At 61.1% G+C, this 27,524-nt stretch overlaps 1 protein-coding gene across 10 annotated transcripts in view; it reads right to left on the bottom strand.

The window, feature by feature from the left end:
- The window catches only part of MEGF6 (multiple EGF like domains 6), a 99,349-nt gene that overhangs the window by 32,502 nt on the left and 39,323 nt on the right, over positions 1-27,524 (bottom strand). For 6 of the 10 annotated variants that reach the window (XR_006344923.1, XR_006344927.1, XR_006344925.1 and 3 more), the window contains exons 5-6: positions 19,160-19,282; positions 961-1,083 (exon numbers count right to left, since the gene is read on the bottom strand). Coding sequence is in view for 1 of the 10 variants with exons in the window: in XM_043923796.1 (XP_043779731.1) it covers positions 961-1,083; positions 19,160-19,282 (246 nt within the window). In the remaining 9 variants the exon portion in view is untranslated. Of the gene's footprint in view, positions 1-960; positions 1,084-6,731; positions 7,030-9,056; positions 9,097-19,159; positions 19,283-27,524 lie in introns of those variants that run through there. The other 4 variants (XR_006344924.1, XR_006344929.1, XR_006344931.1 and 1 more) reach the window with 3 other exon arrangements.

Genomic DNA, 27,524 nt, shown 5'->3' with positions numbered 1-27,524 from the left:
GGGTGACCACCAGCCCAGCCCCCAGAGAACAATCCCCAAGCAGTCTCCCAGACTGAGTGGCGAGCAGGGAGGGGCAGTTTGTGTCCGCGACACCTGCGTCCAGAGCAGCCGGGGGCAGGGGGGACAAGGGCAGTGGACGCCCTCTGCTCCACACCCAGACTCCTGGACTCTACACTCTACCCTCTGCCCAGTGGGCACCCACGCTCCCCTTCTTTCCTTGGAGCCAACCATGCTGGCAGGGGCAGCCATCAGTGGCCCCAGGCACCCCCATCAAGCCCATCCCCACAGCAAAAAGACCCCACAGAGGAAGTGAGGGTTAATACCCTACCTCTTGGTTACCCCTTCCCCGCCTGCTGCAGCCCCACTCCCAGGCTCTCCAAGACTGGGATGGGGGACCTGAGCCTGGGAAACCCAGCTCTGCAGACCAACAGCAACCCTGCATCCCAGGCAGGGCACCGCTACCACCACCCGGCAGGCACCAAGTCTCCCCATTTGGGGCAGCACAGCCGGATCTGCGTCCCTGCAGACGGACGTCCTCAGCCTCTGCAGCAGAGGGCCCTGGAGGGGACGGCGGCCCAGGGCTCCTCCCCACTGTGGGAGTCCCCTGGGAAGTGGCCTTGGCATCCCGGCCGGACTCAGCTGTGACCGCTGAGAGTGCTCAGCCCAGGTCACAGCACCCAGGGGCCCAGGGTTTGGCCTCAGTGTAGACCCCCGGGCCCAGGACACGTTCTTTCACCATCTGAGTGCTGGAGACCTCACACAAATGGTGCTGGCAAGGGCCCACGATGGGTGGCGAGGGCCCCTTGGCATGCCACACTCCGCAGGACGGAGCCACTGTAACGGTGGCTGCACTGAGCAGACAGGCCCCAAGGGGCCCATCAGTGTAGGAGTGCAGGGACCCCCTAAACCTGAGCACACCCAGAAGGGTGGGGGGACGGCTGAGGTTAGGAGACTGCTTACCCAGGCAGGTCCTGCCGTCCGCGTGGAGACGGAAGCCGGGCTTGCACTCACAGAAGTAGGAGCCTGGGGTGTTCACACACCGGTGCTGGCAGCCGCCGTTGTGCACCTGGCACTCGTCCACATCTGGGGGAGGGGGAGGACATGGGGCCGGGGTTAACAGAACCCACGCAGTGGCTTCACTCTGCTCTGGCCCCTGGGAGCAGGTCCAGCCCCCTTCTCTCAGGACACCACCCCTCCCTGGGTGTCGGGACCCTTCCTTCTCAGGCCACGCTGTCCGCCACAGTCCAGAGTCCCTCCCCCACGCTTGCTGGAGCAGAGCGGAGAGAAGGCAGGCCTGTCTCCAACACCTGGGGCCCACCTGGGAGGAAGAGCCACCTCTAATTCTGCTTAATAATCCCCCGGGTCCACACTACATGTTGTGACTGCACCCTCCAGCTCTCACCCATCGTCCCCGTGAAAACACCCACCTTTGAGGTGCCCCTCCTAAAGCCCTAGCCACCCGAGCACACCTCTGCAGGGTCTCAAAGGCACAGGGGCGGGGCTCCTCCTGGGGGGCTCCCCAGAACTTGCCCACCAGGTCGTGCCTCCCATGGACAGAAACCCTGACTCTATCCATGCGCCTGTCCCTCCAGAAATGACCTGAGATGACCCTAGGAGGCCTGGCCTCTGCTCCATGCACAAACCACAACCATGCCGGGGGGAACCCCAGGGTGCCCCTCAAGCCTCAAGACTGTTCAGAGAGGAGATGAGACCAAGAGAACTTCTTGGAAACATGGTGACCCGGGGAGTCTTCCTTGGAATGATACCAGAATGATTAGCAGGTGGAAGGTTGAAGGTAAAGTGTTAACAGCCCCCAGTGGAGCCCCAAAGAGTCTCAGGGGCCAGAGGACCCAGGGCACAGTGGGAGGTCTCAGGACCCAGGGCCCTCCAGTGGGGGAGTCAGCTGAATGGTGGTGGGGGGAACCGTGGGCTGACCCACACCCGCTGGGCAGGGCAGGGTGCACAGCCGCCACCCAAGGGGCTCAGAAAGGAGACCCCGTCCCCTCTGAGCTCAGATTCCTCTCTGTGACCCCTTCAAGGTCCCTGAAAAGGAAAGCGACTGCATGAAGAACAGCACTGCGTATACAGTAAGGGCTTAGCAAAGTTAGGGGGAAGAGGCATCCCACGTGCGCTGTCTGAGAGGGTGGGTGGACTGACTGGACCCCAGTGTGTCTCAAGCGGCCTCGCTGGGTGGGCAGGACAGAGGGGCTGTCATTTCCAGAGATGGTCCCAGCGGCAGGCGTGCAGCAGACAGACCAACGGGGACCCTGGCTTCCCAAACCACCTCTCAGCTGGTCACCTCAGACGCTGGCCTTGGGGAGTGGCTGACCACAGCAGCACTGCACCCTCAGGCCCTCAGGCACCTGGCCAAGAGGCCCCATCCTTGAGCGGACGTGCAGGGAGCCAGCAGCCTTGGGGCCACAAAGACACCAACTGATGGGCAGTCTGGGACAGCAGGTGGGGGAGGTGTGGCAGGTAAGCCCGTCATCAGCAGGGCTCCTTCAGGGGCAGCCCTGACGGCCGGGACCCCGCCCCCTACCCATGTGACCACACTCTCAACACCCTCCTGTCGCAAGGACGGGACATTTAGACTAGAGAGGTGTCCCCAGGCTCCTGCCTAAATCACACAAGCCTCGCCTGCCCAGCCAGCCCCTTGGCACCCGGGAGCCCTTCCCACCTCCAAAGCTGCCCTGCCTGTGACCGTGGCCATGACCAGCGGTACAGGCAGGGGGCCATGAGGCCCAGCCAGGCTCCCCAGTACCCATGGTTTGCTGTCAGCCTGTCCAGATTACCTGGGCCCAGCGGCACAGCTCGAGGCCTCCCCCTCCACCTCCCGGCTTACAGGAGGGCGGGCAGATGACCTCCTGCTGGGGTCCATCCAGCTCTGAGATCGAGGCCCCTTTACTGACACAACTCATTCAGAAAGCAAGGCAGGACTGAGTGACCAAAACCGTGCTGGCCCCACTCCCAGGCGGGCCACTTGGTGAGAGGTCAGAGCTGTTCTCAGCTACCAACCGTGACCTGGAGCTGCTGATGCTGTGATGACCTTGTGACCATGACTGGGGTCATGTTGTGACCCGAGGAGCCCAGGCTCAGTTCTTAAGGAGGGTGTGGCCAGCTGAATAACGGGCCCCCCACCCCCGCAAAGAGGACGAGATCATAGTAATCCTGGAGCCTTACACAACGAAAGGGACTTTGCAGGTGCGATGAGAGATTATCCTGGAGCTTCCAGGTGAGTCCAAGGTCATCACACAGGCCTTACAAGTGAGAAAGGGAGGAGGGCTCCATACAGTGGAATCCTACTCAGCCATAAAAAAAATAAAATAAAAGGAAACAATGCCATTGGCAGCAACGTGGATGGACCAGGTGATCAGACTAAGTGAAGTAAGTCAGACAGAGAAAGACAAATACCATCTGATATCACTTATACATGGAATCTAAAAAAAAAAAAAAAAATCTGAACTTATTTACAAAACAGAAACAGACTCACAAACACAAAAACAAACTCATGGTGACCAAATGGGAAAGGGTGGGAGAGATAAATTAGGAGTTTGGAATTAACATACACATTCCCGTATAAGAAAGCAGATAACAAGGACCCACTGTATAGCACAGGGAACTATACTCAATACCTTGTAATAACCTATAGTACAAAAGAATCTTTAAAAGAGTATATACGTGTATATGTGTTCAGTAGCTAAATTGTGTCCAATTCTTTGTGACCTCATGGACTGCAGCCCATCAGACTCCTCTGTCCGTAGGATTTTTCAGGCAAAGAATACTGGAGTGGGGTGCCATGTCCTACTCCAGGGGATCTTCCCCACCCAGGGATTGAACCCACATCTCCTGTGTCTACTGCATTAGCAGGCAGATTCTTTACCACTGAGCCACCTGGGAAGCCCCATATATGTGGGGGGGGTGTGTATGTGTAACCAAACCCCTGGTGAAAGGAATGGCAATCCACTCCAGTATTCTAGCCTGGGGAATCCCATGGACAGAAGAGCCAGGCAGGCTATAGTCCAGGGGGTCGCAAAGAGTCAGATACGACTGAGCGACTGAGCACACACATAACCAAATTACTTTGCTGTACGCCTGAACATTGTAAATCAACTATACTTCCATCAAAAAATAAGTATCTAAAACAACAAAAAGATGCTGCTCTGCTGGCTTTGAAGGTGGAGGAGGGGCCACAGCCAAGGAGTCCAGGTGCCTCTAGAAGCTGGACATGCGGGAAAGCAAATGCTCACCCAAAGCCTCCAGGAGGGACCAGCCCTGCCAGTACCTTCATGTTAGCCCTTCTCAGACTTCCGACCTCAGAACGGTAAGGTACCAGAGACCTGGGTGGTTTTCAGCCATCAGGTTGGGATAACATGTCCCAGAAGCCACAGTAACTGAACACAGAGGGAATAAGCATCTAGCAGCCTCTCCAGTGTCACGGAGGCTCAGACAACCCGACCTAGAAATCCAGGTTCCCAAAAGACCATTCTGGCCAGCCCAGCCCCCTGACGGCCGGCCGAGGTGAGGGCCGCTGTGGTCTCAGCAGGGGCGGGGGGAGGGAAGGGGGCTGGGGGCGCTCCCCTGGGTTCCACGTTGCAGCCTGCCCTCACCTCCACGCCACACACTGCCTCCACCCGGTGACCCTGGCAGTGGGACGGGCGCCCTGAGACCCTGGCTGAGCACTGGCCCCTTGGACCCTGAAACTACCGCAGGTCATCTGCTCTCCTCAGAGACATGGGCCGTGCTCAGGTGTCCTCTGGGCCAGTCTCTGCTGCTCTCCACACCAGTGGGCACACGGACAGCCCAGCCAGACAGCATGGAGGGGGCCCCGTCCCCACGGTAGTGTAGCACCCCCAGCTGAAAGGGGGCTTGGAGGCTTCTGCCTCTGCCATCCTCCCCTCGGAGCATCAGGAGACGAAGCCTGCTCCTTCCAGACAAGCAGGCAGAGCTGCTCCCACCCATACCAAGGGCTCCAAAGCCTCAGGACAGCCCCAGGCTGCAGCTGTTTGGTTGCTGGGAGCAGGCAGGCCAGGGTTACCAGGACAGTCCCTGGGGTCTCACTGCTCCCCTCAGCTGAGATGTGAGTGGGGATGTGGCAGCCTTGGGGTGGGTCACTCACTGGCATTCAGGGACACTTCCCTGTACAGGAGCCATTCCCCTGGAAGCCTCTGGGACTAGCTGGGCAATGGTGCCTCTGAGGGCCCATCGCCACACTGACGGGAACCCAGGAGCACACAGCCCCTGCAGAAACCACCCCAGATGAGCCCTTTCTGAAACCTCAGCCACACTTACAGGAAAACCTGAGCCCCCAGGATCCCTCCAGAAAGGTCCGCTCAGCACATACCAACTTTGTTGTCCTGCTTTCCCCAAACATGACGCAGGGTCCTCGCCTCGGACAGCCCATCCCGTCACCCACAGGCCCTCTCTTGGGCCCTTCACATGCCCATCAGTTCTCAGAACAGAGCGGGGACACCTGATTCCCTAAGCCCAGTGCTGCCCGCCCCTGCTCAGCCCCAGGCCCTTGGATGCTACAGGCCCTCAGCATTTAGTGCCACCAGTGGTGGAATGACAGTGCCGGCCCAGACTGAGTCACCCAGGGGGAGAGCTGCTTACCCTGTGGGGATGGGGTCTGGCCCCAGAGGGCGAGTGACAAAGCCAGGGGAGGCAGCGGACTTTGTCACAGCCCAGCCCTGCTGCTCAGAGATCTATGTGTCCTCTGGTGGAGAGCAGCACAGACTGGCCCAGAGGACAGCTGAGCAGGGTCCGTGTTTCCACAGAGACCAGATGCCCTGCACAGAACCACACTCAGGGGCCTGGAAGGCCATGGAGGGGAGCCCAATCCTGGCCCTGCTTTAATAGCCCTGCTCTGGACCTGCCTGCTCCTGCCAGACAGACGGCTGCAGCTCAGAGACAGTACTGCGGGCAGCAACTGCACCAGGGGCTTCAGGGTCCTTGGTGCATGGAGACGCAGCCTTGCCCCACACCGGGTGTCGAAGCATCGCAGGCGATGACTCACGGCACACCACACCTCTCGTCACATTCCTGAGGTTGCCAGACTCCAAACTCCACGGAACCCACAGACGCTCAGGAGCTTCCTGCAGGAGGCTGGCCCAGCGTGGGTACCAGCGTGGGTACCAGCGTGGAAGAGGCAGGACGGACTCAGGACAGGGGTTCAGCTGCTTCCCAAGGGCTGCTGGGGTCCTCCCAGCTGACCCTGCTGCCCACAAGGCTGACCACACTCCCCAGCCTTGGGGGATGGGGGTGGGGGGGGTGACAGACAGCACCTGCCACATCCACACACAGCCCCCAAGGGGCCGAGGCTTTGGGGACCCTGGAAAAGGAAACTCTACTCCAAGACCCCAAGGGCCTCTCTCTTGGGCCTGCCCTACCCCTCCTGCTTAACCCCCAGAGCTGCTGGTGCCGCGGGGAAGTGCAGCCCTGGTGCCCACGGGCAAACACAGCTGCTGTACGTTTCTCCTCCCTCTGGTCGAGGGGCTGAAATGCTGTCAGCAGCCCACGCAGCCAGGCCAGAGACGGGTCAGGAATGTCCGATGACTCAGGGCACACGGGGCCCGTCCCAGAGGCAGCGGCTGCCTCCCCGTCTGAGCCAACCCCGCTCCCTCCAACCACGCCATCAGCCTCCCGGGGTGCAAACTGTGAAGGAGGAAAACAAAGGCAGCGCACGCGGGACAGAGCGCATCCCGCCCGCTCCGCGCAGAGCCCGCCGCTCCCACCTGGCCTCGGGTTGCCGGCGCTCACGGGGTAGCCGGCCTGGCCCAGGTGGCATGGGTAGCAGCCCCTCCACAGGTAGCGGTAGTGCGTGCCCGCGACGCGCGCCAGGCTCCCCAGCAGCCCGAGGTACCAGATAGCCGCCAGCCCGCTCCGCGGCGCCTCCATGGCCCATCCGCTCCCTCCCGGCTCCGGGCAGCGCGCACTCGGGTCTCCCGGCTCCGCTCCGCTCGGCGCCGCTGGAGCGGCTCCGGTGGGGCGCGCCCCGCCCCTGGCCTTTCTGTTCTCCGCTTTCCCTCCGCCCCCCGCAGGTAAGGGCCAAATCCTCGCCGCAGCCAGGCCCCGCCCCGCCCCGCCCCGCCCCGCCCCCGACTCTCAGAAAGAGCGCGGGCCCCCCTGCGCGCCGCCCGCCCACCCGCTCCGCACATTCCTACGCGCGCGCTCACGCACCCGGCACACACCCAGACCCATCCACAAGAGCAAGCACCCCCACACAGACACGTGCACAAGCAGACCCACGTGTGCAAGACGTACACAAGACACCCAGAGTCCTGCACGGACCTGCACGGGCACATCGATACACACGGGCGCTCGCACAGGCGGGATCCCTGAGCCAACAAGTTAAAGAAAATACGCAATACAGAGGTGGATGGAGGCCACCCTGGCAAGGCCCCCGGGCTCCGCCGAGGCAGCTCGACGGAGGTTGCGGAGAGTAGGGAACCGGCGCACTTCGAGGCCACACCACGGCCGTGGATGTCCTGGGGGTGAAGACTCCCCCAGGTCCCCAGCCCGGTGTCCCTCATCTCTCCACTGGTCCAGGACCAGTACCTGCGGGAGCCTGGTAAGGCACCACTGCACGCATACAGCAGATGGGGGAGGGCCCGAGCCTGCAGGGACAGTGAGCCCCGGGGGTGAGGCTGCAGAATCATGGACACTCCTCCAACCCCAGACCACTGGGCACAGCCGGTGGTCCCAGATGTGTCAGGCAGCCCTCCTCAGGGGTGGTGGGGTCACACTGGCTGTTCACTTGAGAGACCTGTGCATTCAGGCCTGGCGAAGGCTGGGCCCCCAGCCCTCATCTCGTGTAGGCTTGTGCTGACGCCCAATGGCTCACCCATGGCACCCTGCCTGAGCCAGCCCTATCCAGAAACTGCTGGCTGTCATTCTTCACAGCCCACCTGTGGGCAGGGTTCAAAGGGGCAACCTCAAGCTTGTGGAGAGAGGCACTGTCTCACCTTGTCCGGTCCTGTCTGCAGCCCAGAAGCCAACTCATCCCACTGTCTGCCCCCACCACCCGCCCGTCAGGTGCCAGGCAGTGCAGAAACAGGCCTGCCTGCCTGTCTGCCCCAGCCTTGGGGGTAAGCCTCTCCCCACCTCCCCCGGAGCAGCACCACAGCCTGTGGATCCCAGCCTGTCAAACTAGGGAGCCCCCACAAATCTCCCAGGTGGACACACTGCCCCGTGGCCATTTGAACAGTGCCTTCCACAGTGCGCCAACTCTGTTTATCACTGCAGCATGTATCACATTTGCTCCCAACAACACTAACAAAAACTTGAGGGTCCCTGTGCAGCCACCAGCAGGCTGCAGGGAGCAGGGGGGTGCTGGACACAGGTGTGGGGCCTCAGACACTCTGCTCCAGACACTGCCAACCATCCCACTGCTCAGCCTGGCAGGGGGTCCGGCATGCAGACCTGGTCACCGAACTCCTTTTTTAATTATAAAACATTCGTGGTTGGGCTGGGTCTTCGTTGTGGTGCGAGGGCATCTCCCTGCAGTGTCTTCTCTTGTTGCAGAGCACAGGCTCTAATCACGCGGGCTTCAGTAGCTGCAGCATTCAGGCTAGTTGCTCCACAGCATGCACCGACTCTTGTGACTTCCAGCAGAGCTCTTTCCTCACCGTCTCATGGTCCCCATATGAAGCAGGTCTGTGCCTCCCAGACGCACCTATAATTAAACCCTCATTCTGCCCAGAAGGGAATTCTCCAGCCAGGTGCCCACCTAGACCCTGCCCTTTGCACACAGGGTCCCGGACATTCTCGTACAGTCTTCATCCAGGGGATAAATGACAAGCGCAGGGTCACAGAGGACAAAGGGAACCGCCGCCGGGGATCAGGTCTGACCTAAATCCTGCCTTCATTGGGCACCCTCCTCCAGGCTCCTGGAAACATGGCCTGCCCAGGCCACCAAAGGGCTCTCCATGTGGACGTTGGGCACAGCACTTCCAGGAGGCGCTGGCTCCAGACCCTGGCTCTTCCATCCCTCGTGGGTGGCCTGGCCCTCCCAGCACCCCAGCGTCCACAGCAGCCAAGATGCCCACTCGTCCTCCTACCCGCACACAGCGAGCTCCTACACATCTGTTGAGTGCCAATCCCAAGGGGCCTTCTCTGCAAAGTTCCCCAGCCCGCTCCCCCCGAGAGCCGCCACTGCCAACTCTGCTTCCCCTGCAGCTGGCCCGTCCCTCCTCCCCGCTTCAGCCCTCACTCCCTCGCTCCTTTCCCTCAGCGAGGACCCGAGTGCCCGCTCTGGGCAGAACCCGGTTCTAGGAGGCAGAGCTGTCTCCCCCGCAGCCCAGCTGAGCCCGAGACAACTCGTGACAGGATGAGCTCAGGCGGCAGGCACCTCCCTAAAGGACCCGGGGTGGGGGTTCGATGGCTCCGGGCCTCCATCCCCGCGAGGCTGGGCACAGCGTGATGGCGGCCAGCCGCCGCAGCTCAGGCAGGGCCCACTGGCCTCCCCAGTGCCACCAAGCATACGCAGGCGCGCGGCTGTGGTCTGGAAGCAGTTTGGGAAATGCTTTCCCGATGCGGAGACTGGGCTGGTGTCTCTGCCCGGTGGAATGTCTGTGTGTCAGCAGAAGAAGCGGACCACCCCCCACCCACCGCCCCGCCAACCCGCCAGGCCGGCTCCAGGTTTCCTCTCCAAGCTAGGCAGCCACCGAGCTCCTCTGCCGGAACCCAGACTGGGGAGAGGGCCCCATGCTGCCCCTGCAAAGCTGCAGCTCCCCTTAGTGCTGGGCCTGTCCCACCCTAGACCCCTGAACTGGGGCTTCAGGGCCAGGACTGCTATGTCCCTGGGGTCAGCAGGAAGCAGAACAAGGCACATTTCCTCCCCACCCTTGTGGTATCTGTCCCTTGGTGCTATGGACACTTCCTCCAGGAAGCCCTCCAGGAGGCCTCTCGAGCTCCCAGGTCGCCCTGTGGCATGCTGCCAACCTGCTGAGAGGGAGGTCATCTTGGCCTCTGGCTATAGAGCAGGTACTGGGGGAGCCTGGCTGGGACTCGGAGCACTCAATGCCTGCAGGTGTTGGGGGTGGCCTTGCGTCTCCCACCCAAGTTCCTAGGTCAAGACATGGGACAAGGAGGCCCTCCAGTGGGACACGAAGAGACCAAGCCCCACCCCAGGCCAGGGGGGAATCCCTGACCCTTCCTGTCTGGCTGGGGGATGGGGGGAAACTAAACTTCTCAGGAGGAACTAAATCTTCTGGAGGCAGGTGGGGTTGTGTGTGTGACAGAGAGAAGAGACTCTCAGAGAGGCCCCAGAGGTCACTGCCCTGACCCCAAGGTGCCCTTCTTGCGAGGGTGACAGTCCAAGGGCACAGTGGATGCTGGATTGGGTAGCTGTCACTGGCTACCCACTGATCACCTACATTGCCCTCTGTGCCGGGTACTCCACGGGGTTGGCACTGGACTGTGCCCACTCACAGGTGGACCGGCAGACCCAGAATGAAGCCACACGAGCTGGTGGGGTGTAGGGGAACTGCAGGCTGGGGCCCCGCCTCCACCAGCACCTCCTGCTGAAGTCAAGTCTCACGTGATTGGCTGCAAGGCTGGGGGCGCTGGGCAGAGGCTGGATTGGAGGACCCTGATGGCCGAGAAAGCAGTATGGGAGCCATCAGGGGGCTGCAAGGGGCACTGGGACCACGAGAGGGACTGGCCGGCAATCAGATGGCCCCCGACAGGCCCCCAGCTGCAGGAGAGAGGGCCAGCAAGGTGCTGGAAGGAGGCCTTCCTTTCAGGTTTCTCTTCAACCTGCCTTTGTGGGCTCAAAGCCTCTCAGCCCAAAAGTCCCCCTCCCCACCTCCCAGTCCCCCAAGGGGACAAATGTCCTGCCTCGTTGCTTCCAACCTAGATGGCCAGAGCCCAGCCCAGCCCAGGAGGTCAGTTTTCAGCTGGGGTCCACTGTGGCCCCACACAGGCCCAAGAGAACCGCCCCCAGAATGTCCCTCCCAACCCCCCGTCCCAGGGCCGCCATGCAGTGTTATTTTGGGAGCGGAGGCAGGGCCTGGCCTCCAAGAGTTGTCCCGGCGTCAGCCTCATGGTAAACTCATTACCCACCCTGGGCCCTCACTGAGCCAAAGGAAGGAAAATGGAAACCACGGTTGTTTCCGAGAGCCCAGCTGCCGCTCCTGGCTGCATCTGCCCTGGGCTGGGGCCAGGCCCCCTCTACACACACACGCGCGCACGCACGCACGCACGTACGCACGCACGCAGGCCCTGGGAGAGCCCAGGACAGAGCAGTCACTGCCACACGTACCCTCCTCCAGAGACAAGACGGCTAAGGGGAGGGCAGACCCTGCCCTGTGCCAGGGAAACAAGGCCTGGCTACCCCACCGAGGCACCCGCAGCGGGCCAGACACGAGCCTCGCTGGAGGCCCCCCATACGTGTACATGTGTGTGCACGCATGACAAGGCCCTCTCTGTGGCTGCCTGCTGCCTCCACTCAGTGGCCTGAGCCATGTGAAGGTCAGGGTAAGGCCAGGTCTGACCCTGGGGGCACCTGAGCCCGCAACACTGCCAGCCTCTCCACGGGCACAGCCCCGAGGCCTGACTCTCATGGGGGACCTCAAGATGCCCAGGAGCAGTGACTACAGAAGGGGACAGCCACAGGGCTCAAACTGTACTCGGCGGAGGAGAGTCTGTGAAAGCAGTGACAAGGGAGGCTTCCTGGAGGAGGTGGCCTTCGGACACGTGCAGGGAGGGACGTAAAGATGGCTTATTGGAGGACTTTGGGGGCAGATGCAGGGCTGCTGGTGCAGAGGCAGGAGAGGCCCAAGAGGGTGAGTGCCAGACGAGGGGTCTGACCAAAGCCGTGGTCCTGGGCCTGGCCTATAGCGGGCACCCAGGAGGTCTGAACACACCAACAAACGGACGGCCCGCTTCCAGCCCCCACGGTCACTCCTCCACTGCCCCCGTCCCATCCAAAGGCCAAATCTGTTCACAGAACACCAGGGTCGTGGAGGCAGCAGCCAGGTCCGGCCAGGTACCCAGGTCAGCCAGCACTCGCCACCTCCCAAGTTGCCCAGGCTGCAGCCGACATGGCCACCACGGCTGCTCCTGCCTCTGAGGTCCCGACGGCGCCCCCTGAGTCCTTGGGGCCACTGCTGCACAGACAGGGGTCCAAGCCAGCCGCCGTCCACATCAAGCGCAGAGCGCACTTTCTAACCCACAGGACTGGACCTCCCATCCCCACTCTGAGCACCCACGCCCACGCCCCACACAAACTTTTACACTGGGGGCGTGCCAGCCCCTCAGGTCTCATCGTTACAGGCATCTCGTGGGATCTTTTTTACTGTTTCCTCGCCAGACAGAAGGAACGCCCTCCTCTCTGCATTCTGGAGCAGGGTCCCTGCCTGGCCCCACCCAGAGCTGCTCTGGCCAGACCCCGGGGAGCAATGGGATTTGACCGTGGGATTTGGGGGGTTGGCTGAGGGTTCTGTGGAGTCAGGAGCCCAGCTGCCCAGCAGGGTCTGGAGCAGAGAGGAGATGAGAAGATGGGGGTGGAGGAGCTGGAGAAGATAAAGGGTGTGGCCAGGAAGGTCCAGCCCATTACCTCTGGGAGAGACAGAGACAAGAGGCAGCCAGGAGACACAGACAGCAGGAGAATCCAATTAGGAGGCCAGACTCCAAGGGAAGAGGGCCTGTTGGGACCAGCGGTGATGGACGAGACCTTTCCCAACCGCCAGACAGAGGCAGGGCAGAGGCCCGCCCCTCTCTGGGGCCAGGCAGTGAGGGCCTGAACCACCCCTCCCCATTCAGCCTGCCTGCCCACCTCCAGCCCAGTCAGGAAGGGCTGCTCCCACTCTCAGGAGTCACAGAGATGGGGAAGTACCTGTCTTTCTGAGGCTGCAGGCCCCATGAGCTCTAAGTCCCCCAGTTGCCCCCATCTCTCAGCTGCAGCCCCCAGACCACTGGGAGCAGAGCTGGGACCCCTAGGATACAGGAAGACAGGGGCTGCTGGAGCCTCCGTTTCCCTAGCCCAGGGGCCCCCCGATCCAGCTAACTCCTCTGCTGGGGCCCCTCCAGCCCATCTTCTCTGCTGGTCCTCCTCATGGCAGCCACCCCAGCCACAGGGTCCTGGGCACTTTGGGGTTCACTGTTAGGATGCGTCTGCCTCTTCCCACTGAGCCCCAAGTCTGAGGACTGTGGCCTCTGAGGGTCACACCTGTTCTAGGTCACAGCCCAGGGAGAGAATCAGCCTTTCTGCTCCCGCATCTAGTCCTGCAGGAGGCCTTGGGCACCCAGATGGTGACCATGTAGAGGCCTGCAGGCTGCCTGTCCTGGGGCCTCCGCCTGGGCTTCGGGGATCCAGGCAGGCCCAAGGGGGGTGGGCCTCTCTCCTGTCACCGGCTAGCTCTGAAGGCTGATGTTGAAGGCGGTTGTCTCCTGCCTTGGCCTTAACCAGAAACATACCTGCCAGAGTCTGCTCATGAGAGGGATGAGTGAGCCAGAGTTGGGAAAAGAAAGCTCTCAACCTCTCAGCACCTCTGAGAGCAGAGGCCCTGGGACAGCCGCCTCTTTGGAAATGCTGCCATCCTGCCTGGAGGGACCGCGGCTGGGGCCAGGCTCCTCACTCATGTCCAGAGCACAGCCAGCCAGGGAGCCTGGCCTGAGAAGGACCAGATCCCGGGCCTCACAGGAGTGAGGCCAGGGATTTGCATGCTGAAGGCCCAAGTTCACTCACGCTGGGCTGCTCGGCCCACAGGAGTGCAATGAGCCCACCAGCCGGCATCCCCCCCTCGGTCTCATCTGGAAGGGGCGGGTCACTCAGTAAGTATTTGCGGATGCCCACTCTGCACTGGACACTGCTAGTGCGGGCCATGAGGAATGAGCAGGCAGCTCCTCCAGTTCCTCCATCTCCCCAGAGGCCGGCAGGCCACCCCTAGACAGGGCCTGAGCACTGGCTTCGGTGGGACCTGGGCCCAGGGGGGCCCATGACATCGCTCTGGGCTTCATCCGCTGTACCCGGCTGTGTGACCTAAATGCACTCCTGCCCCCTCTGGGCCTCTTGCTCCTCTGCATAAAATGGGGACCACGGGCGCTGTGAGCGCTGAGCAGACCAGGGACCACAGGGGACCACGGGGCAGTGTGAGTGCTGAGCAGACAGGGGACCACGGGGCTCTGTGAGCACCGAGCAGACTGGTATGTGGGGCTACAGCCAGAACCTGGCATAGAGTGCAGGCTGGGCAGGCCAGGCGCCTCTTCACATCTCCACAAGAGTCCTGCCACCCTCCCCATTCTCCTGACTCAGGCAGCTGGGTCGCCAGGAAGTGAAAAGTCCTCCTAGCACTAAAGGCTCTGAAGCCCCTTCTGAGGAGGCACTGCCACCTAGGGTGACCACAGCAAGAGATTCAGAGAAAGCCCCCACGAAGGGCCACAGGAAGTGCAGATGGACCCCGCCCAGGGCAGGAGGGTGAGAGTCCATAGCGGCTCCCCGTGCTCCCACCCCCACGGCCGCAGGACAGCACAGCTGGCTTGGGTCAGCCCACGGCCCTCTCAGCCCAGGCCGGATCCCCAGGGGCTTCCTAATCAGGACACGTCACTTCCCACGTTCCTGACTCTCCCTGGGGACAGACGGGACCTGGCAGCAGTCGGCCGGAGCAAGTGTGAGAGAGGATCCCCGTCGGGTCGGACGAAGCTTGACTGCGTTCCCACCCGGCCCAGGCGGGACGAGCCCGCGGCAACAGCCGAGCCAGACGGGGTGAGGGGCACGGCCCGCAGCGTCCTGAGTGCAAGGCCTTGCAGCAGCCCCTCTCCCTCTTGAGAAGGGTCGGTCCCATGGTGGGGGCCACACAGACGCCAAAGCTGGGGCTGGGGGGCTGGAGTACAGGGCACCTCTACTTTCTCAAAGCCTTGACCCCTCTATGGGCTTCTCATAGACACCCCATTAAGGACCCTAGCTCTGCACTGGACACCCCCATAGCCAAGGAGTAGTGGGGATTGGGGACATGCTGAGCCTCCAGGCAGGAGCCAGCCGTTTTCATGTTGGACTGAGGACTCCCACCAGACTGGCTGCTCCCTGCTCAGACCCCCCACCCTTACCCCCACCCTACCCCGAGAGTCACCTGCTGCCCTGTTTCCCAGCCCTTCCTGATCTCCTGGAGGGAGGGAGCAGCCAGGGGAAGGGGGTGGGAACCGTGGAACTGGTTCAGGAAGAATTCCACCCCCAGCACCCAGGGAAGGCTGGCCCTCAGGCCTGGACCCAGGAGGTGCCCCCCCAACCCCTGGAGTCTATCCCAGGGAGACACCCTGATTTTCTCCAACCGACAGGACTAATTTCCTGCGGGGAGCCGGCCTGACTGCTCAGGCCCCTTCTCGGCCCTGAGAGAGATCAAAAGGTCCCTCTCTGTCCCGCCACCCCTGATTTGTTAAAGTGCAAATTGGCCTTTCTCACCTCCCTCAAGGAAATCGCTGCAGCCACCATTTGCCTATTTTCCTGACTCTGATAAGATTATCGGGCTCCTGTGAATGGCTTATGTCTAGGTAGTCTTTACCTGATTGTAAGATGCTGGTGCCATGCTCTGCTGGAGTTAAGATAAACTCCTAAAACTAGTATCTGCAGTTCTGCACGTATACAAGTCTTTGATCTAAAATTTGGTGAATCCTGTTAGTATATATATGTATGTTACGCCTCAATAAAGTCATCGGAATCAGTCACAAGCTGACTCCGTCCCTCTCAACCCCATCTTTCTTAGTCTTTTATTTCTCAGGTGCACTGGTGATTGCGTCCTTGACCTGTTCATCTAGCCGGCAGGCCCGGCAATTTCCCCCTCACGATGGGACCGAAAACCTCTCCCCATGGCAAGGTCCCTGAGACCTTCAGGCCATACCACCGGCCTGATGGAAGGACCCACCTCACTGAGGGACTCAGCATCCACCCAGCCAGCACAGTGGGAGGGAGTGAGGAGGGGGAATGTGCCTTGGGGAGGGCAAGGACCTGCCAGGGTCCCTTGGGGGTACTGATCCCCATCATAGACCTGGATGTGGGGTCCTGGTACCCCCCCATATCTCCAGGCTAGTCCCTGCAGACCTTGGTCAAGAGGAGGCAGTGAGACTGGGGTGAAGGGTTCAGGGCCTCAGGCCAGGGGCGGGGGGGGTTTCACCTCAGGCTGGGGCTCCCCTTATCTCCATCCCTCATGCCCCCCAGCCACCCCTGAGGGGTAGGGAGCCTGCTGCCAGCACTGAGTCCTGTCAGGGGTCCTAAGAGCCAAGGGTGTCATTAGCACCACTTTCCAGAGGAAGAGGCTGAGGTTGAGAGGTCCCCAGGGTGCTGAGCTGAGGCTGAGACCGGAGTCTGGCCCTAGGTGGGGCCTTCCCAGAGGGGCTGACATGGAAAGCCAGGCGGTGCTGGACAGGTGCTCAGGGCCCCAGCAGCTGGGATGTGAGCTAGACTGTGGGGTCCACGTTTCTCCCCAGGACCCACCTCCTCCATAAAGCGCAGGTCTGAGCGCACCTGCCCGCGGGTCTCGGGGGAGGGCTGGCACCGGTCAGAGGCCGCACCCTATGAGGACACTGCGGGAGCAGCAGAGGGCTACAGCCTCACCTGGCAATGCGCCCTTCCCCAGCACCTGTGCCCCCCAGGAGGAGGGAGCGGGGCTCCTGCCATAGATGCGCCCCCCCCTCCAGAATATGACAGACACCCTGGCCTGGCGCTGCCCCCTGGGCAAGGGCCAAGGGCCGCTCCGGCCAGGAGCCTGTGCCAGTGCTCGATGTTTTACAGTGCCGATTAATCACTGGGGCGGTTTCTGGGCTCACCCCACCGGCAACTCGGCGCACGGCCCTGTGTGTGAGCGGGCAGGGCTGGCCTGTCCTCCGCAGTAACATCTTGATTTCCTGTCCGCTCTGCTCACATTCGGCCGGCCGGCCGCCCCCAGAGCCCCGCTCACTGGCCGGAGCTGCGATTTCAGGGGCGGCGGGGGCTGGCTGAGGGACAGAGAAAACAGCAGGCGCTTGGCTCTCAGCAGAGCGCTCTCAGCCACGCGGTGACTCGGAGCCTCAGCCATCCCAAACACGCAGAGCCGGTCAGCGAGCTCCCGGGGGGCCGGGGAGGGGCCGGGAGGGAGGAAAGGGTGGGCGCGCTGGGGTGAGGGCAGCCCCCTGACTGGCCCCCTCCTGGTCCTCTCAGTACCCCTGCCTTCAGCCAACCGCCAGGTGGCGACCACCTCGCCCACCTGTCCTTGAGACCTTCTAAATCAAGGAATTCCAGGGAAGGCATCGTGGCCGGGCCTGCTGACCCTGTGCTGGGCTCCAGCCAGTGGCCAAGCTGTGCATTTGCGTTCCAGGACCACTTCTGGCCACTGGGCCCCGGGTCAGCACGGGGCGGCCTGGAGCACACGTCAGAAGATGCCCAGCCCTGGGGCAGCCCCAACATGCCCCCGTGGCCCTGGCTCGGAGCCTCCTGGGCACTGACAAGGGGCTGGGTTGCACACCCGCCGACTCTGGGGACTGAGGACCAGAAGGGTCAGGAACAGGAAACCCGCGGGCCAGTCCAGCCCTATCTGTAGGCCACTGAGCTGGGGACGCCTCACAGCAGGGACCCCAAGTATAGAGGAAAAGGCTCAGAAAGGCTGCAAGGTCTGCAGTGCGCCAGTGGCAGCGGTGGGCAGGAGCAGGGCCCTCACCCGGGGGCACCTGCAGCGGGTGGAAGGCCAGGGGACTTCCGTGCGGGAGCACAGGCTGGGGGGCTGCTCTGTCTTGCCTGCAGGCACCCCTGGGGCTCATGGAGGCCGAGTGGGTGAAGGAGGAGGCTGAGAGGCTGGGAGTGGGTGAAGGGGGCTGAGGCTCCCAGAGAGACTGCCCTGGGCCTGGCAGGTTTTAGGCCCCTGATTCCTTCCCAACACCAGGCAGCCACCCCCACTTTAGTGGGCACTGGCAGGAGAGTGGACACGGGTCTAGGAAGGGGCACTCCTTCCCACCTCCAACTCCACCTGCACTCAGGGTGCCCTCGGGTGGGACAGCGGGCCATGGAGGGTCTTGCCAGCCCAGCGGGGCTCAGTGCACAGAAGGGGAAACCAGAACACAGGTGGGTGACGTGGTCTGGTTCTGTCTGGTTCTGGTTCTGTCTGACAGCTCTGTGCTCCTGTCACCCAATAAGCACAAGATCCCCGGGTCCTGGGCTGTGAATGACAGGTCACAGCCACCTCTCTGCTGCACTTGCCCCCACCTCCAGTTTCCTCTCCAATGAAGACATGCTAGAAACGAGAATGGTTTGCAGAACACCCCAGCCAGGGCAGACTTCCCCTGGCTCCCAGACCCTCAGCCCAGTGGGCTGTGATCCCGCCACCAGCCCCACCCTGAGGGATGGCTTACAGCTGGTCTCTGGCAGAACCAAAGACAGCGTTCTGGTTGGGAAAGGAAGCTTGGAGAGATGGGAGATGACAATGGCTGTCTGACATGAGTCAGGGGAGGGAATGCAGATGCCCACCGGCCCCCATCCTGTGTGCTCTGGGGGGCCAAGCTGCCCACCGGGTCCTGGGGTCAGGGGCCTGGTGGGGGAGTGCAGGTGGGAGTATGGGGGACAAGGAGGGACAGCACGTCCTCCAACCCATCCCTTGCTTTCTCCCAGCCTCAATGCTAAGCTAATCTGTTCTTCTCTCTCTCCCCAAATCCAGGACATTTCCTTCTGTCTGTTCTTGGTTTTGCTGACAGACTGCCAGCAATGGCAGAGAGCTGTGACAGGCCCAGAGCTGGTGACCACTTCCAGACTGGCCTCAGCAAGCCCTTGCAGGGGTAGGGTGCCCCCCAGCACCCCCGTGCTGCCCAGGCACACAGTCTGCCCTCTGACCCTCGTGGGGGCCGTGCAGCTGTACTCGGGCCTGCCAGCTGCCCACTCATCCTCCCCAGCAGCATCTCCGGCCCACGACCTGCCTCTCCCCACCCACCAGCAGAGCAATCTCCCTCCCCAACACAGCACCCAGGGTGCCCTCCACCCACATCAGGCTCTCTGACCCACCGAGGCTCATTTGGGGGGAAACGTGGATTCCCCAAAGATGCGAGGGGCAGTCAGGCAGGGAGGACCCCAGGGAGCTGGACACCACCCCAGGACCCTCCTCAGAGCAGCCCAGGGGTGGGGAGGAGGCAGCCGCAGGGAGCAGCCAGAGCAGGGACGCTGGGGCCACGGCCGGGCGGGGGGCGGGGGGCCAGGCAGGGGACCCACCTTGGCAGGTCGTGCCGTCTCCCCGCAGCTGGCGGCCGGGCGGGCAGCTGCAGTAGAAGCCCCCCACGGTGTTGCGACACTCACCCTCACAGCCCGCGTTGCTGGTGGCACACTCGTTCACATCTGCGAGGGGGAGATGCAGGTGAGCCCGGCACAGGGCCAGGAAGAAGCTCAGGACCCCACGGCACAGGAGGACGAGGCCCAGCAGAGACGGGCAAACCTCACCCCTCCAGACAGGCCTCACGAGAGGGGGACCCAGCAGCTGGGGGGCCGCCCCGCCAACCAAGTCCCTCCCCGCGTCCAGCACCCGTGGTCCTGTGGTGTCCCGGTGTGACCTGGCAGGAATGTCCCTCGGGGACAGCCCGGCACAGGAGCGGGCCCTGCTCCCTAAGGAGCCATCCTCGCTTGCCTGCGTGCCCCCGAGAATGGCCTCTGCCTGTGTTCCATTCAGCTGTGGGTTTGCCAGGGAAACCAGGCCTCCCCAGCACGGAGGCCAGGAGGAGGCCCCCACTGTCACCCCATAGCTGCCTGAGACCTGGAAGTGGGCTCCATGCGCCCCCGGCCCGGCCCAGGTCTCCCCCACTCTGGTCTGCTGGGACCCTGTGGCATGTAAGTCAGGCCTGGGGGGTGGGGGGACACCACTGGGCTCTGGCGTGGAGGGCAGAGCAGTCAGGAGACCCCACCCACGAGGCCACACTGCCCACAGCTCCCCTGTCCTCTACGAGGCCTTTGTGGGTGCAGGATGGTAGCACTTCTCCTGGCATAGGGCATGTGGCAGGGGGTACCCAGGATGCCCATGAGGGGCTGGTGGCACCATGGCCCCACACACCCAGCAGGGGCCCGGGGGACTTGGGTGCCTCATTTTCCAGAACACCTCTCGGGTATAGGGTGACAAGGGGCCCAGGCCCTTCTGCCCACACCCAGGCCCCTGCTGGGTGGCAAGCCCGAGGTCTGAGGGGGCTCAGCTCTTCCTCCCAGCACCCCAACGTCAAAAGCAGGGGGGTCCCCCAATCTCATGGGGAATGTGACCCAGAGGCAAGCGGAGATCCCCAGGAGCCACAGGCCATGGATGGCCAGGTGCCAGGACAGACCACCAGACGCAGTTGTTGGAAATGCCACCCCCCACCTGGAGGCTCAAGGCCCAGACCAGCCAGGGCTGCAGTCCCCAAGCCCAAGCCCCTGATGTCTTCAGCTCCCCTCTCCACTGGCATGTCCCTGGAAGGTCCCTGGGAGACCCCGAGCTGGGCTCAGGCTGCAGGGGCGGCCAAGGTCCCACGGGAAAGGCGGCACTGGAATGTCACCCTGAACCCCAGCCTGCGGGGTTAACACTGGGAATTTTCTGGGAATTCCTAGAGAGTTATGCAGGGCAAGTCCACGCTCAGCCCAGCCTGGGAGTCAGAGCTTCTGTGCCCAGGGTCTCCCCACCAGACTAGCCTGGGGAGATGGCACGTGGGCTAGGCCCTCTGGCGGGCAGCAGCCAGGTGCGAGCCCCCAGCTCCCCAGGGCCCACCCTGATACTCAGGCTGTGTGGCTGGGCAGCCGGCAGGGCAGGAGCCCAGCCAGGCGGGGCTGCAGACGGAGGGCGGGCGCCCTCTGGCAGCAGCTGACATGGCAGGGTCCCCAGGGCCTGGGCACTGCCGCCAAGGTGGGGTCAGCCTTATAGCTGCCTTCCAGCACCCTGCCCCGACCCTGTGGATGCTGGTGATGGGGCCAACGTGACCTGGAGCTTCCAGGCCTCCCATGTCCATGGAAAGGGCCTGTGTGCTGACGCTCAGTATCTGGAACTCACAATGGCACCTGCTGCATCCCTCCACCTGCATCTGAATGCCATCTTGCAGGTGCCCAACCACGCCTGCATGGCCCTTACTGCCCCCGGCATCTCCCTGCCAGGCACCTCAGCTCAGCTGGGCATCCACCTCCATCGCCTCACTGAGTTGAGCCCCTTGCGTCTCTGCACTGGGGAGGCTGCTCAGCCCCTGAATCTGCTCGCAGCTGGACTGTGCCAGCCTCATTGTGGGGGCTGAGCCCCCCTAGAGTCAGGGTCCCAGGGCCCAGCCAAGGCTGGCAGGAAGGGGGCCACAGGATGCCCTGTGACTACCGCACAGGCATCACCCCCAGGGCCTCCTGGAGAGAAGCAGAGCAGGCAGGGGGCTGGCCCTCCCTGTGCCCTGTCCCCAGGCAATGGCAGCGCCATTGAGAAGGAGATGACCCTGCCCAGGGCCAGGGAGAGGCTGGGCAGGTTCAGCAGGCTCCCCTCTGCTGGGCACCTGCCCTGTACACGGCTGGAGCTGGGGAGAGGGGGAGATACAGAGGTAAGAGACTCACCAGTCAGGGCAGGGGAGAGTTTGGGGAACCACCCAGACTGCACATCAGGCTCAAGTCCCTGTTGGGGCGGTGGGGGAGGGGAATGGGCACTTGTTTGACTCCCCCAGCAGCTACAGGCCATGCTTTTAGTTCACAGCATCCATGGACCAGCACTGTTGTACCCCCAGCCCCTCAGGACCCATGCTTCAAGGGCATGGTGCCTTGACCTTGTTGGCTCCTTGCTATAACTCCAGCATCTAGCCCACACAGCAGTGGAATGAACTTGTAAGGATAGGTGCCCCCCACCTCCTGTGCCTCCTGGGTACCTGGAGGGAAGGGGTTCCTGTTGTTCTTCAACCACTAAGTCATGTCCAACTCTGCCATCCCATGGACTGCAGCATGCCGGGCTTCCCCGTCCTTCACTATCTCCCGGAGTTTGCTGAAACTCATGTCCATTGAATCGGTGATGCCATCCAACCATCTCACTCTCTGTTACTCTCTTCTCCACCTGCCCTTAATCTTTTCCAGCATTAGAGTCTTTTCCAATGAGTTGGCTCCTTGCTTCAGGTGGCCAAAGTATTGGAGCATCAGCTTCAGCATCAGTCCTTCCAATGAATATTCATGAATATTCACGGTTGATTTCCTTTAGAATAGACTGGTTTGAACTCCATGCTGTCCAAGGGACTCTCAAGAGTCTTCTCCAGCACCACAGTTTGAAAGCATCGAAAAAGAAAAAAAAGAAAGCATTGATTCTTTGGTGCTCAGCCTTCTTTATTGTTCGACTTTCACATTCATACGTGGCTACTAGAAAAATCATAGCTTTGACTAGATGAACCTTTGTCAGCAAAGTGATGTCTCTGCTTTTTAATACGCTGTTTAGGTTTGTCATAGCTTTTCTTCAAGGAGCAAGTGTCTTTTAATTTCATGGATGCAGTCACTGTCCACAGTGATTTTGGAGCCCAAGAAAATAAAATCTGTCATTGTTTCTACTTTTCCCCCATCTATTTGCCATGCAATGATGAGTCTGGATGTCATGATCTTAGTTTTTTGAATGCTGAGGGTTTTTTTTCACTTTTTAAAATTAATTTATTTTTAACTGAAGGATGTTGAGTTTTAAGCCAGCTTTTTCACTCTCCTCTTTCACTCTCAAGAGGCTCTTTAGTTCCTCTTCACTTTCTGCCATTAGAGTGGTATCATCTGCATATCTGAGGTTGCTGATATTTCTCCCGGCAATCTTGATTCCAACTTGTGAGTCGTCCAGCCTGGCATTTCGCATGAGGTTCTCTGCATATAAGTTAAATAAGCAGAGTAACAATATATAGTCCTGATGTACTCCTTTCTCCATTTTGAACCAGTCCATTGTTCTATGTCCAGTTCTTTCACTTCTTTACCCACATACAGGTTTCTCAGGAGACAGGTAAGGTGGTCTGGTATTCCCATCTCTTTAAGAATTTTCCATAGTTTGTTGTGATCTGCACAGTCAAAGGCTTTAGCATAGTCAATGAGGCAGAAGTAGATTTTTTTCCTGGAATTCCCTTGCTTTTTCTATGATCCAACAAATGTTGGCAATTTGATCTCCGGTTCCTCTGCCTTTTCTAAATCCAGCTTGTACATCTGGAAGTTCTTGATTCACATACTGCTGAAGCCTAGCTTGGAGGATTTTGAGCATTACTTTGCTAGAATGTGAAATGAGCACAATTGTAGGGTAGTTTGAACATTCTTTGGGGCTTCCTTGGTGGCTCAGATGGTAAAGAATCTGCCTGCAGTGCAGGAGACCTGGGTTTGATCCCTGGGTTGGGAAGATCCCTTGAAGGAGGGCCTGGCAACCCACTCCAATATTCTTGCCTGGAGAATCCCTATGGACAGAGGAGCCTGATGGTCTGCAGTCCATGGGGCCAAAAAGAGTCGGACATGACGAACTAACACATTCATACTTTGAATATTCTTTGAGTGAGACTCCCTAAATCCTGTATGAGTCAGTATGGCTGATTCAGAAACCAAAATAAATAGCAGATCTTTCAGGTTGGGGGCAGTCCAGGGTTGTGGGGGCAGCTTTGGGTCCTGTGGGTACACCAGGGCAGTCAGAAGCCCTGCCAAGGGAGGGCCAGCAATGACCACTTCCCTGCAGGTCGGGGTGGGGAACTGCAACAGCCCAGCAGCTGGGCCTCAGCTGAAACCCCAGGGAGGTGAGCAGCAGAGGGGCCGGGAAGGAGAAATAGAGAGGCACTCCATCCCACCTTTCCTTCCTGACCCAAGACTGGGGTGCGTGGAGCTCCAGGCCTTGGTGTGGAGACTGGGGCTGCCTGGGATTTCTGGGAGCTGACCCTGGGGAGTCCTGGCCCAGATCGGCTGCAGCACAATCCTCCTGCTTCCAGAATGATCTGTCAGCGTGCGGGGCATTGTTGTTGTTGTTGTTCAGTTGCTAACTCGTGTCCGACTCTACGACCCCATGGACTGCAGCACACTATAGTTCCCTGTCCTTAACTATCTCCCGGAGTGTGCTCAAACTCATGTCCATCGAGTCGGTGATGCCATCCAACCACCTCATCCTCTGTCACCCCTTTCTCTTCCTGCCTTCAATCTTTCCCAGCATCAGGGTCTTTTCCAGTGAGTCAGTTCTTCACATCAGGTGCCCAAAGGACTGGAGCTTCAGCTTCAATATCAGTCCTTCCAATGAATATTCAAGACTGATTTCCTTTAGGATTGAACTGACTTGACCTCCTTGCTGTCCGAGGGACTCTCAAGAGTCTTCTCCAACGCCACTGTTGTGAAACAGATTCCAACAGCTACTCCCTGCAGCCCCCACCCTCCCCGAAAGTGACTCAGCTGGCTAGCCCATCCCAGCTCCCAGCTGTCAAACACAGACTGGAATTATACAGGGGTGATGACACAGCCCAGAAACCACCCTGGGACTGACCACCCTTCTTGCTCACAAAGCCAGTCTGGGGGCGGGGTGTGCCCTGAAAGCCCAGTGGCCTGGTCACGTGATAGGCTGATGCTCCAGCTTGTCGAAGGGGTGGCCTGAGCCCAGGCAAGGTCAGGAGGTCGAAGGTCAAGCCCTGGCCTGGAGCTGCAGCCAGGGCCCATCTAATCACTGGCAGAGGGCGTTCTGCTTCAGGAAGTGTCAGCAATTGCTCAGGAGACAGGCACCCCGAAACTCTGGCTTCTTAGATGACCAGCCCAGGAGCATCCCCAACCTGAGGGAGGGGGTGTGGGGTGCCTCTGGGGAGACTGAGTTTCCTCCCATTTCTGGAGCGAGGCAGCAGCTCGGAGAGGCCTCTGGTCCCCAAACCAGGCCTCTGGTGAGCGTGGGGTGTGGACGCTGACACCCAAGGCTGGCTCTCGATTCTTCTCACCTCCCCGTCCACAGGGCAATGCAGGAGGTGGCAACACAGCACAGTGAGTGTGCTCGATGACACTGACCTGCGTGCTGCGAAGGGGTCGATCTTGTGTTACACAGATTTCACCCCCAAAAATGCTCCTCGAACCGGCCCCCATGCTGCACACACATCTCCAGGGATTTGCTACAGCAGGTAAGGGGGCCTGGGGCCCCAGCCCCTGGACAGCGCTGGCCCCAGTACAGGGCCCTCCCTCCAGTGACAGTAACTCTACAAAGGCCCTAAGTCATAGCAGCCACCCAGCCTGGACGAGGGCTCGGAAGCTCTGGACCTTCCAGCAGACCTGGTGACTGAGGGATGCAGATTGAGGAGCACATGCCCCAATCTCCTGGGGGAACGAGAGGGGCCCCCCGAGAGAGGTGGCCTCCACACCCCCTCTGCCCATCCGCCAGCAACCTGGGTGCAGAGTTGGGGCTCTCCCGGTGGGGCAAATTAAAGATGAGGTGAACTCAAACAGCCACGTGGCAGTCTCTCTCCCAGGAACCAGGAACCCAGGAGGGAATGTGGTCCCTTCTGGGACAAACTTGGCCTGACCTGGGGCGATGGTGGGCCTGGGAGCCCCTCAGGTCTGAAGCAGGTCATACAAGGCACGTGGTTCCAGGGCAGGGCCCAGCTAAGGGACCCCCCACCCAACCTGTGAGGATAAGGAAGTTTCACCCTGAGAACAGAGGCCAAGACCACACAAGGGGAGGCCACCCAGCCCACCAGGCAGGGACCTGGCCAGGCCTCGGCTCGCTGGCTCTGTGTGACAGTCAGCCCTCACCCCCACCGCCCACCCAGGAAGCAGGCTACCTGTCGGAGCCAGGATTTACAAGGCCCTGCCTGCCGAGGAGGCCAAGAAAATCCTCCCTGCCTACAGCCAGGTGTCACCCGACAGGCCAGGGCTGCTCCCAAAATCTCAGTCGGGACGAGTGACGAGAACCAGCTGGGCCAGAGTCGGCAACGTGGGGCTCCAGGAACAGAGACAGAAGGGCTGGAGGTGGGGGTTGGGGGCAGCCCTGAGCTCCAAGGGGTCTGAAAGGCAACTCCCCAGGCAGGGTTAGGTGGCTCCTTACCTTCCTGGCCCCCCTGAAGGGAGAGGAGTGTCCAGGGCATCCCCAAGACCAGCACAGATGGACTGGCATGAGGAGCTCCCTCCTAGGGCAGGATGCACGGCCAGGACCCACCAAGTCTCTTTCCCCAGGGATGCTGCCCCCCACCCCCATGTCCTGCCGGCCCCTCCCCCCCAGAAGGCAGGAGACAAGTGGGGTTCCCTGAGAGAGCTTTCTCTGAGGCCGACATGTCTGCTCAGCGCCCCGGTCCACACAGGTCTGGGCCTGCCTCAGAACATGTGCACCCCGCCCCACCCCAGAGACCCCCTTCCTGGGCACCTACTGTGTGTCATGGGCGGGGGTTCCGGTCCCTGAGACGGGTGAGGGAAGACCCCTGTGGGGCTCCGAGCCAGCCTTGGGGGGCAGATGCCACGGGGGATACACGGAGCAGTGATGAACACGGGACTGGGCTCAGCCCTCGCCACTAGCCCGTAGGGGAGAAGGTGGCTCCCAGCGGTGCCAGGCTGGGAAGGCCAGGAGGGCCGAGGAGGAGGGATCCACGGTGGGCTGGGGGCAGCGCTACAGGCCAGGCCTTCGCTCTGACCCAGGGGAGGGGGAAATTCACCAGGAGCCAGGCCAGAGCCCCAGGGTGTCAGGCCACCATCAGAGGTGCTGGCAGAGTGTCTTGGCTGCCACGACAAAGGACCACAGAGCTGGTGGCTTAAACAACAGACACGTGTCCTCACTTGGCTCTGGGGCCACAAGTCTGACATCAGTGTCACTGGAGTTAAAACAGGTGTCACTGGGCCCACCCTGCCTCGTGAGGCCTGAGGGGTGGGTGTCCCCTTGCCTCTTCCACCAGCCACGGTTCCGAGATCAGAGCTGCATCGCTCCCACCCCCACACCCAGGCCTGGACAGCAGTGCAGGAAGGGGGCCTCCCTCCACCCTCCAACTCTCTCAGTCAGAAGCTAGGTGGGCAGCACCCAGAACAGGCCAGGGGTCCCCAGGACACGGCGGGGGTCTGGGCTGGCTCGGCATCTCAGCCACTGGGTGAACACGACCCACTGCAAAACCCCTCTGGGCCTTGGAGTCCTCGTTCCTAAAACGGGTGAAGGACACAAGGCCAGGGTATCCAGGGGACCCCTCCGAGAGAACTGAGCCTCATCAGCATTTTTAATTCCATTTGAGTCAGAAATGAAAGCTGGAAGTTGCACAGCCCGAGGGCCCGGTCTGAGACCCAGGCCAGCGACAACCGAGGCTGGACTCCTGCTCATTCGCGTGGCCCCTGGGCCCTTAACAAAAACGCAGAGGTCTCAGAATGCAGCACAGAATCCCTTCTACTTCCTCCCGCCTCCCCCAGCTCAGGACAGCTGGGCCAGGCACCCGCCTCAGCTTGTCTCAGAAACTCCCTAACCACATTCCCTCCTGGGCTCCTGGCTCCTGGGGGAGAGACTGCCAGGTGGGGTGGGGATCCCAGCCCGCTGCCAAAACCAGACCTGCCCCTGCCCCTGGCTGAGGAAACAGTTACCACAGAGGACCTGCTTGGCACCCTTCTAACACCGTTAATGTGAAAATTGCCTGAAACAAGACCCCACCTCAAAAAGCTCTCCCACCACTGCCCTGGGCCTCCC

The sequence above is a fragment of the Cervus elaphus genome, chromosome 14, assembly GCF_910594005.1.
Source record: "Cervus elaphus chromosome 14, mCerEla1.1, whole genome shotgun sequence".
Classification (NCBI taxonomy): Eukaryota; Metazoa; Chordata; class Mammalia; order Artiodactyla; family Cervidae; genus Cervus; species Cervus elaphus.
The sequence above is the reverse complement of the archived record's forward strand: the minus strand, read 5'-3'. Positions and strand labels throughout refer to the sequence as shown.